The sequence below is a fragment of the Alnus glutinosa genome, chromosome 8 (genome assembly GCF_958979055.1).
Source record: "Alnus glutinosa chromosome 8, dhAlnGlut1.1, whole genome shotgun sequence".
NCBI lineage: Eukaryota > Viridiplantae > Streptophyta > Magnoliopsida > Fagales > Betulaceae > Alnus > Alnus glutinosa.
The window spans coordinates 6679175-6695641 of record NC_084893.1 but is presented as its reverse complement, the minus strand read 5'-3'; the positions used below and the strand labels follow the sequence as shown (position 1 = coordinate 6695641).

General features: G+C 36.9%; 2 protein-coding genes across 2 annotated transcripts; one reads left to right on the top strand and one right to left on the bottom strand.

The window, feature by feature from the left end:
* Positions 1-3018: 3018 nt before the first annotated feature.
* LOC133875682 (C2 and GRAM domain-containing protein At5g50170) lies at positions 3019-9230 on the bottom strand. Its single transcript, XM_062313886.1, has 9 exons — positions 8650-9230; positions 6295-7506; positions 5988-6170; positions 5605-5888; positions 5289-5405; positions 4499-4761; positions 4226-4400; positions 3510-3782; positions 3019-3363 (listed from the first exon to the last, which is right to left on the bottom strand). Exons 1-9 carry the CDS (start codon positions 8996-8998, stop codon positions 3157-3159), a joined length of 3063 nt encoding a protein of 1020 aa, XP_062169870.1. The 5' UTR covers positions 8999-9230; the 3' UTR covers positions 3019-3156.
* Positions 9231-10435: 1205 nt separating this feature from the next.
* Positions 10436-12932, top strand: LOC133875384 (uncharacterized). The gene is made up of 2 exons (XM_062313503.1): positions 10436-10684; positions 12609-12932. Exons 1-2 carry the CDS (start codon positions 10541-10543, stop codon positions 12762-12764), a joined length of 300 nt encoding a protein of 99 aa, XP_062169487.1. The 5' UTR covers positions 10436-10540; the 3' UTR covers positions 12765-12932.
* Positions 12933-16467: the final 3535 nt, after the last annotated feature.

Here is a 16467-nt window from a genome sequence, read left to right as displayed (position 1 = left end):
GAAATTCTTACGTTTGCATTGATCATCGCTAGCCACTGTTCCACCGATAGAGAGGGATTAGTAACCAGCACCTTCTTTTCTTTTTTCTTTTTTTTTTTACAGGGATAATCCGCGCTCTTTAATTTTAAAATATGGATAATTGCACCATTGGTCATTGAAATTAAACTAAATTACTAATCACTCTCTGTAGTACAAAAAGTTCATAGAGGGTCTCTATGTTAAATTACAATTACGAATTATTCCCTGAACCTGTTTTTCGTCCAAAAAATTAACAGATTCTGTTAGTTTGTGACGTCATATTTAATGAGAAATCGATGTGTGTCCATTACAATAAAAAAAAAAAAAAAAAATAGTCAAGGGGAGGCTACCGGGGGTAGAGCACTGCTACCCCTTTGCTAATGGAATCTGTTAATTTGGTGGATGAAAAACGTCTTCAGGAAGTGATTCGTAATTATAGTTTACTGCAGGGACCCTCCATGAACTTTTTGTACTACATGAATGAAGTGATTTATAATTTAGGTCAACCACAGAAACTCGTAGTGCAATTATTCACTTGAAATAATTAAACAACAATGCCTAGTTTCATACTCAGACAAAAGGGACTAGCATCCGCCATGGTCATGTCTTTTTCTCATTTTTTTGAAATCTTCTATATAAATATTCTTTATGGCCTCGTTTGGTTTGCGGATTAGACCCATGGAAAGGAATAGCTATTCCTACGGAATAGCTATTCTTTTGTTTGGTTGTATATTATTTAAGGGAATAGTTATTCCCACGGAATAGCTATTCCCTTACGAAGAGGAATAGGTATTCCACTCAAAAAGGAGTGGAATGCCTATTCCTTTCCTATGAGAATAAATTAAATTCGTCTTTTGCCCAAAAACCCCAACCTTCTCAACACCCAAGTCTCTTATCCCTCTCTCTCTCTCTCTCTGTTTCTCAACTCATGGTGTGTTTTGATACGAAATTTTGACAATAAAATATAATTCTGATTCTACTTTTTTCAGAAATAAATCATATTTTATTCAACTTTTTAAAAAACAAATTATATTTTATTCAACTTTTTATAAATAAATTATATTTTATTCAATTTTTTTCTAAAAAGTCAAATTTCAAAATTCGCAAACAAAATAAGAATTTAATTATGATTTCAAAAATTCATCACTCAAGTGCACCATCAATATCTTTCTCCATCTCTGCAATTATATTCTCATCCCCCTCTCTCTGTTTCTCTACCCAACTTAATTTGTTGTGGGGTAGTCTTTCTTCTTCTTCTCTTTTTTTTTTTTTTTTTTTTTTTTTATAAATCATTTTACTTTGTAAGCAAAGAATGAATGTTTGTTGCTGGAAAACAAATAAAAAAGAATAAAATAAAAAGGGCTTTGCAGATGATCTATTTTTTTATTTTTTTATGATAGTGATATGATGATTATGTGTGTGTGTGTGTTTTTTTTTTTCCTTATAAATCATTTTGTAGCGTAATTGTATATGAAAAAAAAAAAAAAAAAAAAAAAAAGAAGAAGCCATGACCTCTATGAAATTAAAAAAAAAAAAAAAAAAAAAAAAAAAAAAAAGGTCATAGTATGATTGTTTATGTTTCTTAAATAAAGAAAAAAAAATGTCCTCAAGAATATAAATTATATTTGTATTATAAGGGTATTTTAGAAAATTTGATTATAATATGATTCCATTCACCAATGTATTGCAATGTACCAAACAAAAGAATACATATGCAATGTTCTATTCCACCGTTACAACCAAACAAAAGAATAGGAATAGTTATTCTATTCCACCTTCATCTATTCCCATGAATAATTATTCATTTTCCTAATGGAATAAACATTCCGCAAACCAAACGAGGCCTATATCAATTTGTTCTAAATTTAGACCACAAACATAAATGTTTTGAAGCAAAAAAACATAAACTTAATAACATTGGCCAGCATATAACGTAGAGAGTCAGTGGTAGATCTGTATAATGCTTTCTTCTAAATGAAAAAAAAAAAAAAAAAAAAAAAAAAAAAAAAAAAACCACCCTGCTCTGGAATAAGCTTATTTGCGTACTAGAATAAAACCCACCAAAACCTACTCAAGAATAAGCCTATTCCCCTGCTGGAATAGAAGTAATCCAATTGTGCACCCAAACATCATTCTTTTTCTTTATCAAAACGCTATCGATGCCTTGGAAAAGAAATATCCCAGGTTGTGTAACCCATCATCATTCCTTCCTCTTTAAATGTTGCCGACGACCTCTGAAATAACACAAAAAGTGCAGACCCGAGAAAGAAAACCCATCTACATCTTCCACACTCCCCGCACCAATCCGAGTCTCGCCAAAAACAGAAAACTCATCTTTGCTCCTAACTTTGAACATCCCAACTGTAGAGCGAAATCTACCAACTCAAAAGGATTAGAGGAAAACATCTTCACCTCTTGGGTTTGCAGAGAGCCACCTAGAGAGAAGAAATCCAATAGCCCACGGGTCAGTGTTGAGTCGAAACTAAAACCATAAACAGAAAGCAATTTTAATATAAATTTCAGAAAACCATAAACATAAACAATATATATGTTTATACTAGAGTTTTGTTTGGTTGGCACGCCCTCCTTCCTTGTTTTCTCTTCTGTTTTTTAATCCTCTTTACCTGTCCCCTTGTATTTGCTTAGAAAACATTAAAATAAAATAAGGAATACCCAGTTGGGTACACTTTGGGCGGGCATTAGTCATCATCAAACCTTCCATTGCCCACAATGACTTTGACAGGCAGAGGATTGCATTGGGATGAACTACTAGTTTGTCAATCAGCTTCCTTTTTTTTTTTTTTTTAGTTTTATTTTTAAACTATTTTGGACAAACGAAAAAATTCCAATGGTCAAGGCTCATAGTATTACACAAACTACTACTCCTCATCCTGATCTCATTGTTTGGTACCTTAACATGGACTACTTGGCTATCTTATTTCAATATCCGAAACCTAGTGAATCACGAAACTATGAACATTGAACATGACTGAAACTATGAACATTGAACATTGGCTATCTTATTTCATTGAACATGACTGAAACAGAATTCACTGAACATGTTCTGTTTTTGAGATATTTGTTTATCCTTTTCAATGCACAATGATGGTTGGTAGCTCAAGTATTCATCAAATGGAACTATATATCCTGATGGGTTGTGAAGAGAATCTCTCTTTCAACAACCTCAAATATTTCCTTCAGTCGATGGGTAAGCTTCTCAGTTACGTTCCGGGTGATCCGCTGCTGAAACTTCGTGCTTTTAAGCCAGGTGACACCAATGTAAGCATCGCACTTGCATGCGTTATCAGCAAGATCAGATTTCTCAATTTGGTACCTGAAGTGAACCTGCACGTAAAATGGAAATCATGCAATGAAGAAAAAACTCTTTTGAGCACTTGTGGTTAAGTTCCATGAAGTTCCCAAGAAGATGGACATAAAAAAGCATAAAAAAGAAAGATAAACGTGAGATCGATCAGTTTCTTGTCACCTACATGGAAGTGGTCGCCAAATGGGACACCATGTAGAGTCATAACTTCGTTCACAGTCCACCCTTTACTTTCAGGAATGGGAAGTTTTTGTTGTGTGCATGTGACTTCCCCTCCAAAAGCAGAGACATGGCGGTTGAACTTGTATGACAAACGCCGTTCAAAAACATCAGGCTTTAAAGGCTCCCATGTAGTTGTTGCGTAATTAAGACAACCTGATTTTTCCATAGTCTTATGCTCCAACTTTCCTCCATCAAACATTTTCATCAATGATTTTATCTGCACCATTGCCAAAAGAGTTCCCACACCATGATTAACAAGTTCATCATACTAATTTAATGTATTACATGCACATGATTCACTTTTCCTTTTGTTTTTTAAACAAGTAAAGCCGAAACACGCTCAATCCATTGCCTCGGAAGAAAGAAGATGAAGCTCAATATCATGGGTGTATTCAACACTCCCAAATAAAAAGGGGAATTGGTCTATGGTCTATTTTCTCATAAATACTTGAAATAATTGGGCGCGAGAGCCAAATGAATCAAAAGATTCATGTTTGGTTCAAGAATGGATCATGGAAGTTTTGAAATAAATGGAAAGATAATCTACTTTTGATACTCAGAACATCAATCTAACGCTTATCTGGGTTTAATCCGGTAGACCCTCCTGAATGCTTAATGAGATCCAATGAAACATAAATGAGAAGAGTATTGACCACTGACATTGATGGGAAGTTCTGCACTGTAAACCTTGGACATCTTTGCATCTTCAACATTCAGAATGGGTCCAGCATCTTCAAGCATGATAGACCTCTCATCTTGATCGTCCTGCTCTTCTGCAATTTCTGCTTTCTGAGCAGGGGTCAACGTTCTTGTTCTCCACAAAGCCATAATTGTCCTGTCAGTTAGTTCACATTTGTAAATACTTGTGGAAATCAGCATATCATCCTCAAAGTATTGAATGGGCTCAAGTGAAGTATTTCATTACACTACTACCTGGTAGCTACATTGAACGACACAAATGATTGGAAACAAAATTTAAGCCTGCCCTCTTCATCTTGAGACTTTGCACCATGCCTTGCATCAAGACCTCGACCCTTCCGCAGAACTATGACCAATGAAGGGCTACCCATAGATGACAGGGACGGAGGAATCACTTGGATATCTTCAATATCCTCCAAAAGAAGGAAAAATTTGGTTTTATGTCCAAACAAATTGCCAGAAAACCCCACAATTCTTGTAGATAGATAGAGTCGGCCCTGCACCAAAGAGTCATTCCATTTTCAATCTATAGAGATGTGGGAATAAACAGGTAGATTTATTTTTTTATTTTTTAAATATGAGTAAACATAAGCATAAGCAGTTCGATCTAGCCATTGGAACCATCTACAGTATAAAGTAGACAAATTGGTGGAGCATTTTACCCTAGCATAAAATTAGCCAACTGTGTTTACAGCGCAGTTTAAATAATCCCATTTAGGTTTTAATTCAATTAAACGAGGTCCTTTGTTATTTTAATACTCAGTTAATCTATGATTTCAGAAGAACAAAAATAAATTTCATGTTTACTATTAGAATAGGCCCCATAACTGTAAACTAAATGGAATTTCTAGGGTAGCAAAAGGAGAGGAGCAATTTAAATCACCTCTACGCCTTGAGACTAGACCGACTTTAACAAGCTCATTTGTTGGCCACTTTGAGATTCCAAGTGGAACTTCCAGTGGTGATCTTTATAGATCATTCTTTATAAAGGTGTATGGATTCCCATGAAAAATATAACTAGCACCTGTAACGGCATTTTTCTCTTCAGGGAGCATGTAAAGTCGCTGATGAGAAACTCTTCTGGTGGCAACATAAACAGTTTCTGGAATGTTGAATTCTTGTGAGGTGATCGTAGATTCAACTGTCAATCAGCCAACAAGGTATTAGATCACAGTTTCTACAGGGGATACTAAAAATAGTGGGGTAAGGTAAATAGCACAATGTTAAACATCAATGGGAACCACCATGACAGTAAAACTGTTATGCATGAGTAGGTCGGAAAGACGGAAACAAGGGTCCTGGACTATATCATTCAAAAATAATGTGAACCAAGTGCTTACCTTCTTTCCAACTTCCTTTTCCATCTTGCTCAAATACTCCCTAATCGTTTCAACCCCCTTATTATTGTCTAAGAAAACTCTCAAATGCAATTTTGACTGAGAAGACTGAGCGAGCTTCCCCTCAAGGGGGACCCAGATATCCGCAAGTTCAGAAGATGTGTGTTTTACAAAATTGATCTCAGCATGCCCAAGCGAGGTGGCATGGTCAAATGGACCCTCAAAATCAAAAACTTCTACATCTAAAACTGATGGTGGTTCTTCCATAGCATCAAACTCAAGAATCTCTGCATAATTGTTTCAAGGGTCCTGGAGTTAAGTCTGGATGAACAGATATCAATGGAAAAATAATTAAAACCAATTTCTAAGAACTTAAAACACCTCACCAATCCATCGAGGATCACGAGTTTGGAGCTTGACAGAGCTTGTTCTTGTTTTCCCATTGCAGGTGAAAACCACATAGGGATCTGACAACTCCACCAAATCCAACAATGCTAAGTTGACCCCTTCAATTAGAGCTATAGTAAGAACCCATCCATCACCTTGGGCTTTAACTCCATGATCACTTCCTATAGAAATAGATTGGCAAAATAAGTCAATTCTTGGACAAATTCACAAAAGTGGAATCAAGAGAGTGTGTTATAGATTCAAGTCAGTTGATAAGCTCTGTACTAAGTAGCATAACACATTTACCTCTTTGCAACCTAGCTTGTACAAAGTGTGAGATCATGTAATAAACACGTTCCAGTTGAATGACTAATATTCCACATGTGATAAGCTCCCCTACGCTATCTGGTAGATCAAGTCCATTAAATTCCAAGCCTTGGAGTTTGCTGGGCTCAGAGAGTAGAATATGCACTAGGACATAGAACACCATAAGAATCGTAGAAACTACAGTGAGATTCCAGAAGTATTCGGTTGCCAACTGCCAGTCTGATTGATGTTCTGTTTGCAAAGTTGCCAGCACATTATCCTTGTCGGATAAGTACATGGTATCCACCGTTTTAAAATTCTGAGCCAGTAAGTTGGTAAACTGGTCAAAGCTCTCCTTCAGTCCCTGACGAACTCCTCCTTCAATCATGCCTCGCATCATCGTGCTTTGCAGGAAGTTAATGCCCCAGGACACTACAAGATGGGATGATTCTTCTCCTGAAGATAGCTCTGCTCCAGGCATTATCTTGTAAAGCAATTCAACCTTAAATGTACTTCCATAAGGAACTTCAGGTGTACTTACACTTACCATTACAGCAAATTCCCTTCCATCTGCTCTGATATAGGTTTGCTCTTCTGTGGCTTTAACAGCCTTAACTAACTTTGTTGCAGCTTTCGTGTAGGAAACAACTCGTGTTAAACATGATGTGTCTTCTGATTTCCATAGCCAGGGCCCCTCTTGCACATCTGTTGTTCCCTGTAGTTCTGCTAAGTCTTTTCTGAACTGTGAATTGGGAGCAAAAAGAAATGAATTAAGATCATACAATGGTATTATGTACATCTGATCTAGAAGAATGCCGCCCTGCAGATCCTCAGGGATTTTATCTTGTCCATTATCTCTTGACTGCATCATCTCAATAGCCTCTTCAAAGCTACAGCTGGAGGGTTGTTCCTCCATGCATTCCTCATAATCAGATAATGAACTTGATAACTCCGAAGGATCATCAGTTCTTGAGGCTTCTTCATTTTTATTGAATATCTTCTCCAGACGATTAGCAATAGCCTTCATCAAATTTTTCCCTTCTACCATCTTTCGATTTGGAGCTTTGGAGCTAAATACGTCCTGACATGATACGGATGGATTTTCCCGTTCTTTAACTTCCTCAATGTTGATATTAGAATGTACACAAAGGAGGTGGTCGGTCGAAGTTTCATAGCCTTTTCCGTGAAGAGAAATGGTGATAAGAATTTTCCCTGCATGCAAGGGGCATAGATATTACCGACTTAAATGAGAGGTCTCCAAACATGCCTAAAAAATAAAGGACACCACCTGAACAGCGTTGGTTAGAACTTCAATTGAAAGGCCAAACAGAACCAAGAGGAATGTAATGCCAATAATGATTTCCTTATGCTTTGGCTGTAGGAAGCCTCATGTATGCTATGTTTTGTACTAGACCAGACATATGTTAGCATTGTTTCAATTTAGCCTTCAATCATTATTACTTTATCAGAGTTCTCATCGAGTCCATTATGAGTAACTAACCTGCAAACTGCCAATTTTTTACTCGCCCAAGAAGATAATTGTTACAGCACTCTTCATTGTCTCAATGTACTCTATATTTATTGGATGGTTAACTAGATTAACTACAAAGCAATCCTCTAAAGCAACTGTAGCAATGAAGCATCAACTACTGCGTTGGTCCGTTGGATATCTAAACAAAATTGTATCCGTTCATCATATTGGGCACGACAACTCAACCGCAATGGAAGAAGCAATAAAATATAATACAAAATAAGTCATTTATTGAAATCTCAAAGGCTCAATAATTCAAGGACAGTCAATAGGATCCCGAGCTTAGACAAGAGCTATGCACGCTTTATTGGCTCAAGATATAAGATAATAAATTCAAATTAGGAAAGAAGAACCCTGTTCAAATGCCACAAGACAACAAAATCTTCTTTCCCAAATCTTGAGCTAAAAAGAAAAACAACAACAAAAAGATGTTGAAGTGTCCCTTGTATAGACGAAGTCTGCTTAATCACAGCTCCCAAAATATTTCAAACAAGTTTTTTCAACCAAACCAGGCATTCTTGAAGCGCTAATAGTCATGACTTTTTCTATTATTAATGCACGATGCCATCTTATACTACAAAGAAGTTGAATCTTTAAGAGCTAAAAAAAATCCCAAAGAAACTGTAAAATGTAATAAAAGTGAATGTAAATCCAAGTTCCACTGTAGGAGGCGTGTCTAATTGTTGAAGCCTTGATTCTAATGTACAATATACAGAACTATGAAGCAAGCATGTCGCATGAATTCAAGAACAGAGCCATCAAAAACACAATATTGGAATCAAACGTTCAAATGTGATTTGACAAGCAGTGACAGAGAGACTAACCACAATCTTTATTAATAAATTTCCCAGCTTTGGGACTTTCAAGAGGAAACCATGTGGGTGGCAAGGTCTGATTTTTCTCGGCGGCAACAGACCACACCGGAATCCAAACTCGACCCACTAAATTCCCAGAGCCATTGAATACGCCGGGTTCCTCAACATGGTGAAAAACAGACACAAGAAGCTCCTCCTCCGTGTCATGGACCCTGAACACAAACTCTTCATTCCAAACGGGCAGCAATGTGTTCTTCGAAATCCTAGTCTTGGATTTGTGTTTCCCAACCTTAAGCTTCACATAGGAGTCCTTCACAGGCAAGTCTTTGGCCTCCAGCACGTACACATATAGCCTCATGTCTGTAAAACTTCACCTCTATTACCTTTGAAACAGAAAACCAAGTTGGTTTCGAAAGATCAGAAAGTGGGCTTGAATGGGTTTCAATAAAAGTTGAAGACAGTGATCGTTGTTGTTGTGAGGGGAGAGAGAGAGAGAGAGAGACTTGTATGCGAAGAAACCATGAGGAAACGTGGATGTGAAAGCAAACGGACACGAGGATAAGTGAGAGGAAAATATGGAAAACTGTAGAGAAAATGGGGTCGGTTTGGGGGCATGCATTAATTCTTCAAAACGGTTATCAATTTCCAAGGGGATTTAATTTTGTTTTTCTCTGTTGTTGTCCTTATCAAGGCTGTGGATTTTGTATTCTTGTTTATTAAGCGAGACTTTCTTTTTCTTTTTCTTTTTTCTATTATTCTCTCCCTACTTTCTTTATTTATCTTTTTCCTCTTTAGAAATTTGAGAAAATGGAATCAGAAAAAGAGGAGGAGATCATATATGGGGAGTTACCAGATTGAGGAATCGATTGCTTTACTCTTGTTGTAATTTCCATCGTTTAAGACCAGTTAGTAACACCAGAATAGAATTGTTTCCATTTCAAGCGAAATGTAGACAACTTATTTTTGGATTGGGATCTCTAGTAATCTTATGTCTCAACTGAGTCAATTTTTTTGGGTCATTCTTAGTAGTTTATAGGATCTCTATAGACTACCGGTTGTTTCTTTGGGTGTTTGAGCGTTGGCCACCCTATTTTGTGTTGGATTTTTATGTTTCTTCTGTATCTGTCTCTTCCTATTCTGCGCAAAATTATGTTTAAATTGTTAATAATTTGGGTAGTGTATTGTGAGAGAATTCATTTGAGATTTACTTATCCAAATAAATTTTGAGCTATCCAATCATTTATTCGGGCATGCGGTTCTCATGTGGCTTGATTTAAAAAATTGTTGGAAATCTTTATCCTATATTTTGCAGTTCAGAATTTTTTTTGGTTATATCTAATAGTTTATACCGCGATATGTCATTTGGATTTTTTTTTTTTTTAATTTAATATGGACCATAAAATTAAAGAAAATCATGATACAAATGTGTGAGTTGTAGATTCAGTTTCTCATTATGGGAATCCTATTCCCAAAACATGCAAGTGGTATGAGTTAAGGTTGAAAATACGGATGTGTATGACCTTCTGTCTCTGACATTATTTTTGTGAGTCTCTACAACTTTAGGGTCTTTGATTTATTTATAAAGATTTTTTTTTTTGTTCAAAAGAAACTACACATTTTTATTATATAATCATTTTACATTGTTGATACGGCAGTTTCGATCTATCATTAAATTAGTTTTTGTTTAAAAAAATATACTAAATAATTGATTAAGACTACCACGTTAATATTACAAAATATTTATAAAATAAAAATGTGTTATATACATTTATGTTCTCGATATAATCCATTGGCCCTCAACAACGACGTAGGCCGAACTCAAAACGACAACAGCGCCATTGTTTGGCTTTTCTGTCCGTCCATAGAGTAACCGAGGAGAGCCTCAGGTGAGGAGAAAAAAATGTTACAATTCCCGGCGTTCATGACGCAGTACTCGTGGTCGTCGAGGACGATTCCGACGTCGTTTTTGCTTCCTTATCAGTGGCCCCAACCCCACAGCGAGGATCTCCTCCTCGCCATGGAGGAGTCCGATTTCGAAGAAAAGGTACCCTTAAACCAAACCCTCTTTTTTTCTTTTTTTCTTTTGGTGTCCCTAATTTTTTATCCGCATTTGAGGTTGTAATCAAACATTTGCCATCTGGGTTTTGCAAGATTTACCAGAAATTGCATACCCATGATTTTTGTCATCGTTCTAATGGTAGAGGATTATAGTATTAGAGTTCAGTGAAATTGGACCACTCGCTGGCATGGTTTGCATCTGAGAGATAAGTTTTATCTAAACTAACATTGTGTACGAAGTTACAGTTTAAAAAGCTCTTATTTAAATCGGATGCTTTAATTTAAACATCTGATTTTTTTAAGAATTTTGCTTTACGAGTTTGAGAGGTTTTGTAAACCTATAGCTTAATGGGTTTTGCTCTCTGCTCAAGTATCTAACAAGAAATTCTTGATCCAGCTTGAATTTTTGTTTAATAAATGTTTGAGACTTTATGGTTTGTTTTTTAGATTTGATAGCTGCCAAAATCTCTACATGCTGGGTTCAAAATGTGATACTGTTTAGGTTGCTTAGGAGTGTAGAACTTTGGATGTTCCATCTGATTGCTAAAGTTTATTTCAGCATATTAAATTACTCCCCCGTTCAAGTTATTGGATGTCATAGCTTAGCAAGAGAAATGGAGCAAGCCAGAAGAGTGGATAGGCAGTTTTTATGAAATTGGTCTCACTTTCTTATGTGCTACATAAGTATTTTATAGCATCAAGAGTAATGATGTACCCCCTCTCTTGCTCTTTGTGAATGATGTAACTGTATTCTTTGAAACATGATCCACAATTGGAATGATGATCCAAACATGACATGATGGACTATTGCTGTGAAGATGATTAGTTGGAATTGAGGACAAGGTTTTTTATGGGGAGTCAATATGCAGAACCAAGAGTTGGGTCATTCATGATTTACTGGATGGAGGTCCAAATTAAAACCACTGTAGATGGATTCTGGAAAAAGAGCTTTGGTTGTGGGGCTTTTATTTGTTTGAGCTGAAGTTTATCTTACACAGGCACCTGCAGGGAGTAATTTGATATTCTGATCTTGGAATATCAGGTTATAAGTTTGGTTTAACTAGATAGTTTGGGTAGTTTTCTGCATTTTCATGTCATGAGGAAGAGTTTGAAGTTGAAAAATAATACAGGAAATTACATTTCGAGTTGCCAACATGTGGTTCAAAAAGTTGCATTTTATCCACTTGAGGTCTAATTGTATTTGCTTTTGGTTCGAAGCTTAATGTTTTCAGATTGTATTAGTGTTGCTATTATGTATCTTAGACTTTCTTTTTTAGGTATGTGAGTTATACATATGAATTGTATTGAATTCAGGCTGAAAAGGTAAGTAAAGTGCAATTGTTTTATACCACATATTGGCAACTCAGATCATAGGTGAGAAAACTGTGACCCAAAAAGAATTCATTAAAAAAAAAATTGACCCCAAAAAAGTTTAATGAAGGCAGTAAACATCTGGAGTTTTTGGAAGAGTGCAACAAGTCAGTGATACTGATGTTGTCAATACTGTCTTCATTAGGGATGTGCATTTGGTTCTTAATTGTTTCCTTGGTTTAGTTGTTATACTGATGTTGTTATTTAAAGTTATATAATAGTTGGGACTTTTCACTTCCTCCTAACGTGCGATACCTCTAAATATCAGTCAATCTCTCTCTCTCTCTCTCTCTCTAGGAAGGTTCCCTCCTCACTGTGATGCTGTCATTCAAGTTATCTTAAATCAGGAGAGTTAACCATGTAAATCTTCTAATGTCCGTGTTTTTTTTGTGTGTGTGTGCGCGCGCGCGCTTTGGGATAGGGGAGTTAAGTAAGAATGCCAAGGTGATCTCTACATAAAATAGTATTACACCTCTAATTTTTAATTGCTATTTCTTTTAAATGATTGTCGGTGGCGCTGATACATGTAACTTTTGCAGTGTAATGAAATCAGCAAGACTAATAGCAACCTGATTGTGATCGGGAGAACCGCTGTTTATAATGTTAAAGAAGACTATGATAATGATGCCGATGATGATGATGCTGACAATGCAGAGGAATCTGAAGGTGAAGAGTTTGAGCAGGAGGCGGGTTGAAAAAGCTGTATATCAGTGCCCCTATTCTTACTGTTTTTTCTTGGAAGATTCTAAATGTGTGCATTGCTATGGCCTTGGTATCCACATGCAGGACTTGCTCTGTTAATGGCTTGTACTTAATAAGAACAAATTTTCAATTAGATCTCTATATATGATCCCTTTTTCTCAGACAGGCATGCACCGCAAGCACTCGCACACTTGCTTAAATCCCATGTACACAGCAACAGATGCTCTCAAATCAAGTGTGCTTTTATCTACTGTTTCACTTGCTGAATCTTCCTTTAAAAAATTGGAGGTGAAGAACTTGTTCGAATTTCTTGTTGATTGACTATTTCTTCTATATGTCAACGAGACTTCTGTCGGGATTCCGAGAGTGAAAGCTCCAAACTCTTCCCTTCTTTCCCTCATAGCGATAAACCAAGAACTCTCGTACGATCAAGTCAAGTCGGTCCTTAAGGACCATGGGCCAGGGGATGGAGCAGAGTAGAACAGAGTATGTGGAATGAAAGTTAAAAGAGAACAACTAACTAACAGAAAGGCTAACTAACTATTTGTCAGTACAAATATAATCACGTGGTGGAATACACACAATGGCTTGGGTGCATCAGTTCATCACTTCAGCTTCCAGCTCATCAATATGGAATAACTAATTGTAAAATCCCCCCTCAAGATGAAGCATGAATATTAAGCAAATTCATCTTGGACAAAAGATCAGAAAAAAAGAGAGCTTTAGTAAAAATATCTACAAGTTGATTTTTGGAGCTGAACATGTAAAGTTTGAACTAGACCCTTTTGAATTTATTTTCTTACAAAGTGACGATCAAATCTCAATGTGCTTCGTTCATTCATGATATGCATGATTAGTTGCCATATTGAGTAGCATCCATATGAGATTGACATGGTTCACTCATAAATTGACTTAGAGTTTGAACATAATAAAATAAGTGAGGTCGAGTAATGGTAAGATATAAAAGACGTCAAAGTAGTCTTGGAGAACTTGAAGGATCTGAAATTAGAGGCCCATCAAGTTAAGAAAATCTTGTATTGGGCTCCATGGGAAACTTCATTGGTTTTGAAGCTGATCTTCTAAGATTTCAAAGGCATATTCCTCTAACAAACTGATATACCAAGAGTGGTTCTTGCAATTTCCAGGCCAAGAAAATATTTAAGAACACCAAGATCTTTTTAACTTGAACTGAGCATTGAGAAGCTTAGTAATTTTTGATATGGCATTTGAATCATTATTGCCAATACGATATCATCAACATATACTAATAATGCAAAGTAAGATGAACCAATATTCATTGTGAAAAGAAAATAATCAGACTTTGATGGGAAGAAACCATGACTGATTAAGGCAATGGAGAATTTGGAACCATTGTCTTGATGCTTTTTTTAAACTGTAAAGTGACTTCTTCAAATGGCAAACTTGAGATCCCCTCTTGCTGGAATAACCAGGAGGTAAAGACATGTACACTTCCTCATTTAAATCTCTGAGAAGGAATGCATTGTTCACATTAAGTTGATAGAGATGCCATCCTTTGATAGGAGCAATGGCTAGTAAATATTTCATAGAAGTAAGTTTTACCACGGGTGAAAATGTTTTATAGTAATCAATTCCTTCAGATTGTGTGTAGCCCTTGGCTACAAGACGTGCATTGTACCTTTCTATAAAGCCATCAGCCTTGTGTTTAATTTTGAACATCCATTTACAGCCAATGGAGTGTTTGTTGGATGGCAAATTAGTAAGGACCCGAGTATTGTTCTGTTCAAAAGCTGAAATTTCAGCCTGCATAGCATCTCTCCAAAGGGGATCTTTAATAGCTTGATGAAAACATGATATGAGACAGTTAAACTAAAATGCTTATGACTTGGATAAAGTTTATCATAGGATAAAAGAGAAGATAGGTCATAAGGGATACCCGAGGAGCCATTTGTCAGCGAAATAGAAGAGGATGGGAGATATGAGGCAGCAAGTTGACAAAGATATTCTTGCAAATAAACTGGTTTTTGACTAGTGTGAGTGGTTCTGCGAAGAGGAGAAGATGGCATACTAAGAGGAGATGACACAAAAGGAGAAGATGTTGCATCAGGAGATGAAGTAGTATGAGGAACAAATTGAGTTAGTGAGATGAACGAATCAATGTCACTAGAAGAAGAAATAGGTAAGACAACACTATCATTGGATAGTGAAGATTGTGAAAGAGACATAGGGAAAGTATTTTCATGAAAGGTGACATCACGGAAAAAAACAAATATAGACGTAGTGTTAAGATCATTATAATTTGAAACCCTTGATGCCATATGGATAACCAATAAAAAGACAAGCACAAGCAAAAGCAAAAGCAATCAATATTGCTCAGATACCATTTCACAAAACAGAGTAGAACAGAATATGCGAAATGAAAGTGAAAGAGATAAAGAGAATAAACTGAATTCTCATTATACGATTCAAAAGATACATGGTTGTTGTATTTATACAATGGAAAATAGAAAAACTAACTAACAGAAAGGCTAATTAACTATTTATCAATACAAATATAATCACTTGGTGGAATAGATACGCTGGCTTGTGTGCTTCAGTTCATCACTTGAATTTGAGCACCACTTGGGCTTGGCTTGGGATTTGGAAGCTCAACCCCTACCCTTAGCTTAGTAGCTCTTGGTATAGGCATACTGCATCCCTTCCAGCTAGAACGAGCGCCCTTTGTCAGGATGAGGGTCCCGCAACGATATGGAATACAGATTGCGATACTTCACACGGAGGCGGTCCATGTTGGAGTCTGTCAGTTCGAAGCGCCAGCTACTCCCTATGAATGCATCTAATTGGGCAGGGCCAACATCCGACCTTGTGAAGACAGATGATTCCACCACAGCATGATCAGTTTCGCGAGCCATTCCATGTAGAGAAAATGAAAATGAAGAGAACAAGTTTGGTAAAAGCAAGAAAATGATAAACAGGTGGCCTGTGGCACAATGGGAAAGTATAGAGTAAGAAACCAGTCGGCGGAAGAAGAAAGGTGAACTAACAAGGCGCTATACCTTCTTAAATGCTTCCAAAGGTTTTTGAATTTTGAATCAACAGCGATTCGTATTCATCCACGTGGACCGAAAGGATAAGAGACATGGACATGGTAAGCCCATCGTAACTATCAAAAGTCCATCACCTTAATCCGACTAATAAACCTCTTCCAACAGGGGAATGAGGGCAGCTGAGGTGTCAATATGCACTTTATTGGGCCTGGCAGATGAGGCCCGTTGAAGTCAATCGTCTGAGCCCAAAAGCATTAACTACTTGGGCCTAATAGCTTGGCCCACCACTAGACTAAGAAGCAAGGAGGGGGCGCATAGTAGAGGATCGCCCCTTCTACAACCTCAACGCATTGTCCCTATATTCACTGCAAGGAATCAGGTAACGGCCATAATGCAACCAACCAAAGGGTGCGTGGAACTACCAATAACAAGAGCAGAAGGCAAGAACGTGGTACCAAATACCAATACCCTGCCAGGAACGTACCCCACTAAAGTACACCAGTCAAACCCCATACCAAAACAGGATCCTAACCAATAACCGAGTGACACGAGGCCTAAGCCATACAAGGAAAGGACGACCATTTCCATGTATGTTCATTCCATTCATTACCCTCGATCTTTGCTCTCAACTCTTCCCCTCTCTTAAAAATTTAGAATTCTTTACTAGCAT

Bases quoted from the DNA above. Each gene is read 5' to 3' on its own strand.
- LOC133875682 (XM_062313886.1), bottom strand. From the start codon at position 8,998: ATGAGGCTATATGTGTACGTGCTGGAGGCCAAAGACTTGCCTGTGAAG. The intron at 7,507-8,649 runs GTTAGTCTCTCT...CCTTGCATGCAG, and splicing joins ATTTATTAATAAAGATTGTG to GGAAAATTCTTATCACCATT. The intron at 3,364-3,509 runs GTAGGTGACAAG...TTTTACGTGCAG, and splicing joins CATTTGGCGACCACTTCCAT to GTTCACTTCAGGTACCAAAT.
- LOC133875384 (XM_062313503.1), top strand. From the start codon at position 10,541: ATGTTACAATTCCCGGCGTTCATGACGCAGTACTCGTGGTCGTCGAGG. The intron at 10,685-12,608 runs GTACCCTTAAAC...TAACTTTTGCAG, and splicing joins AGTCCGATTTCGAAGAAAAG to TGTAATGAAATCAGCAAGAC.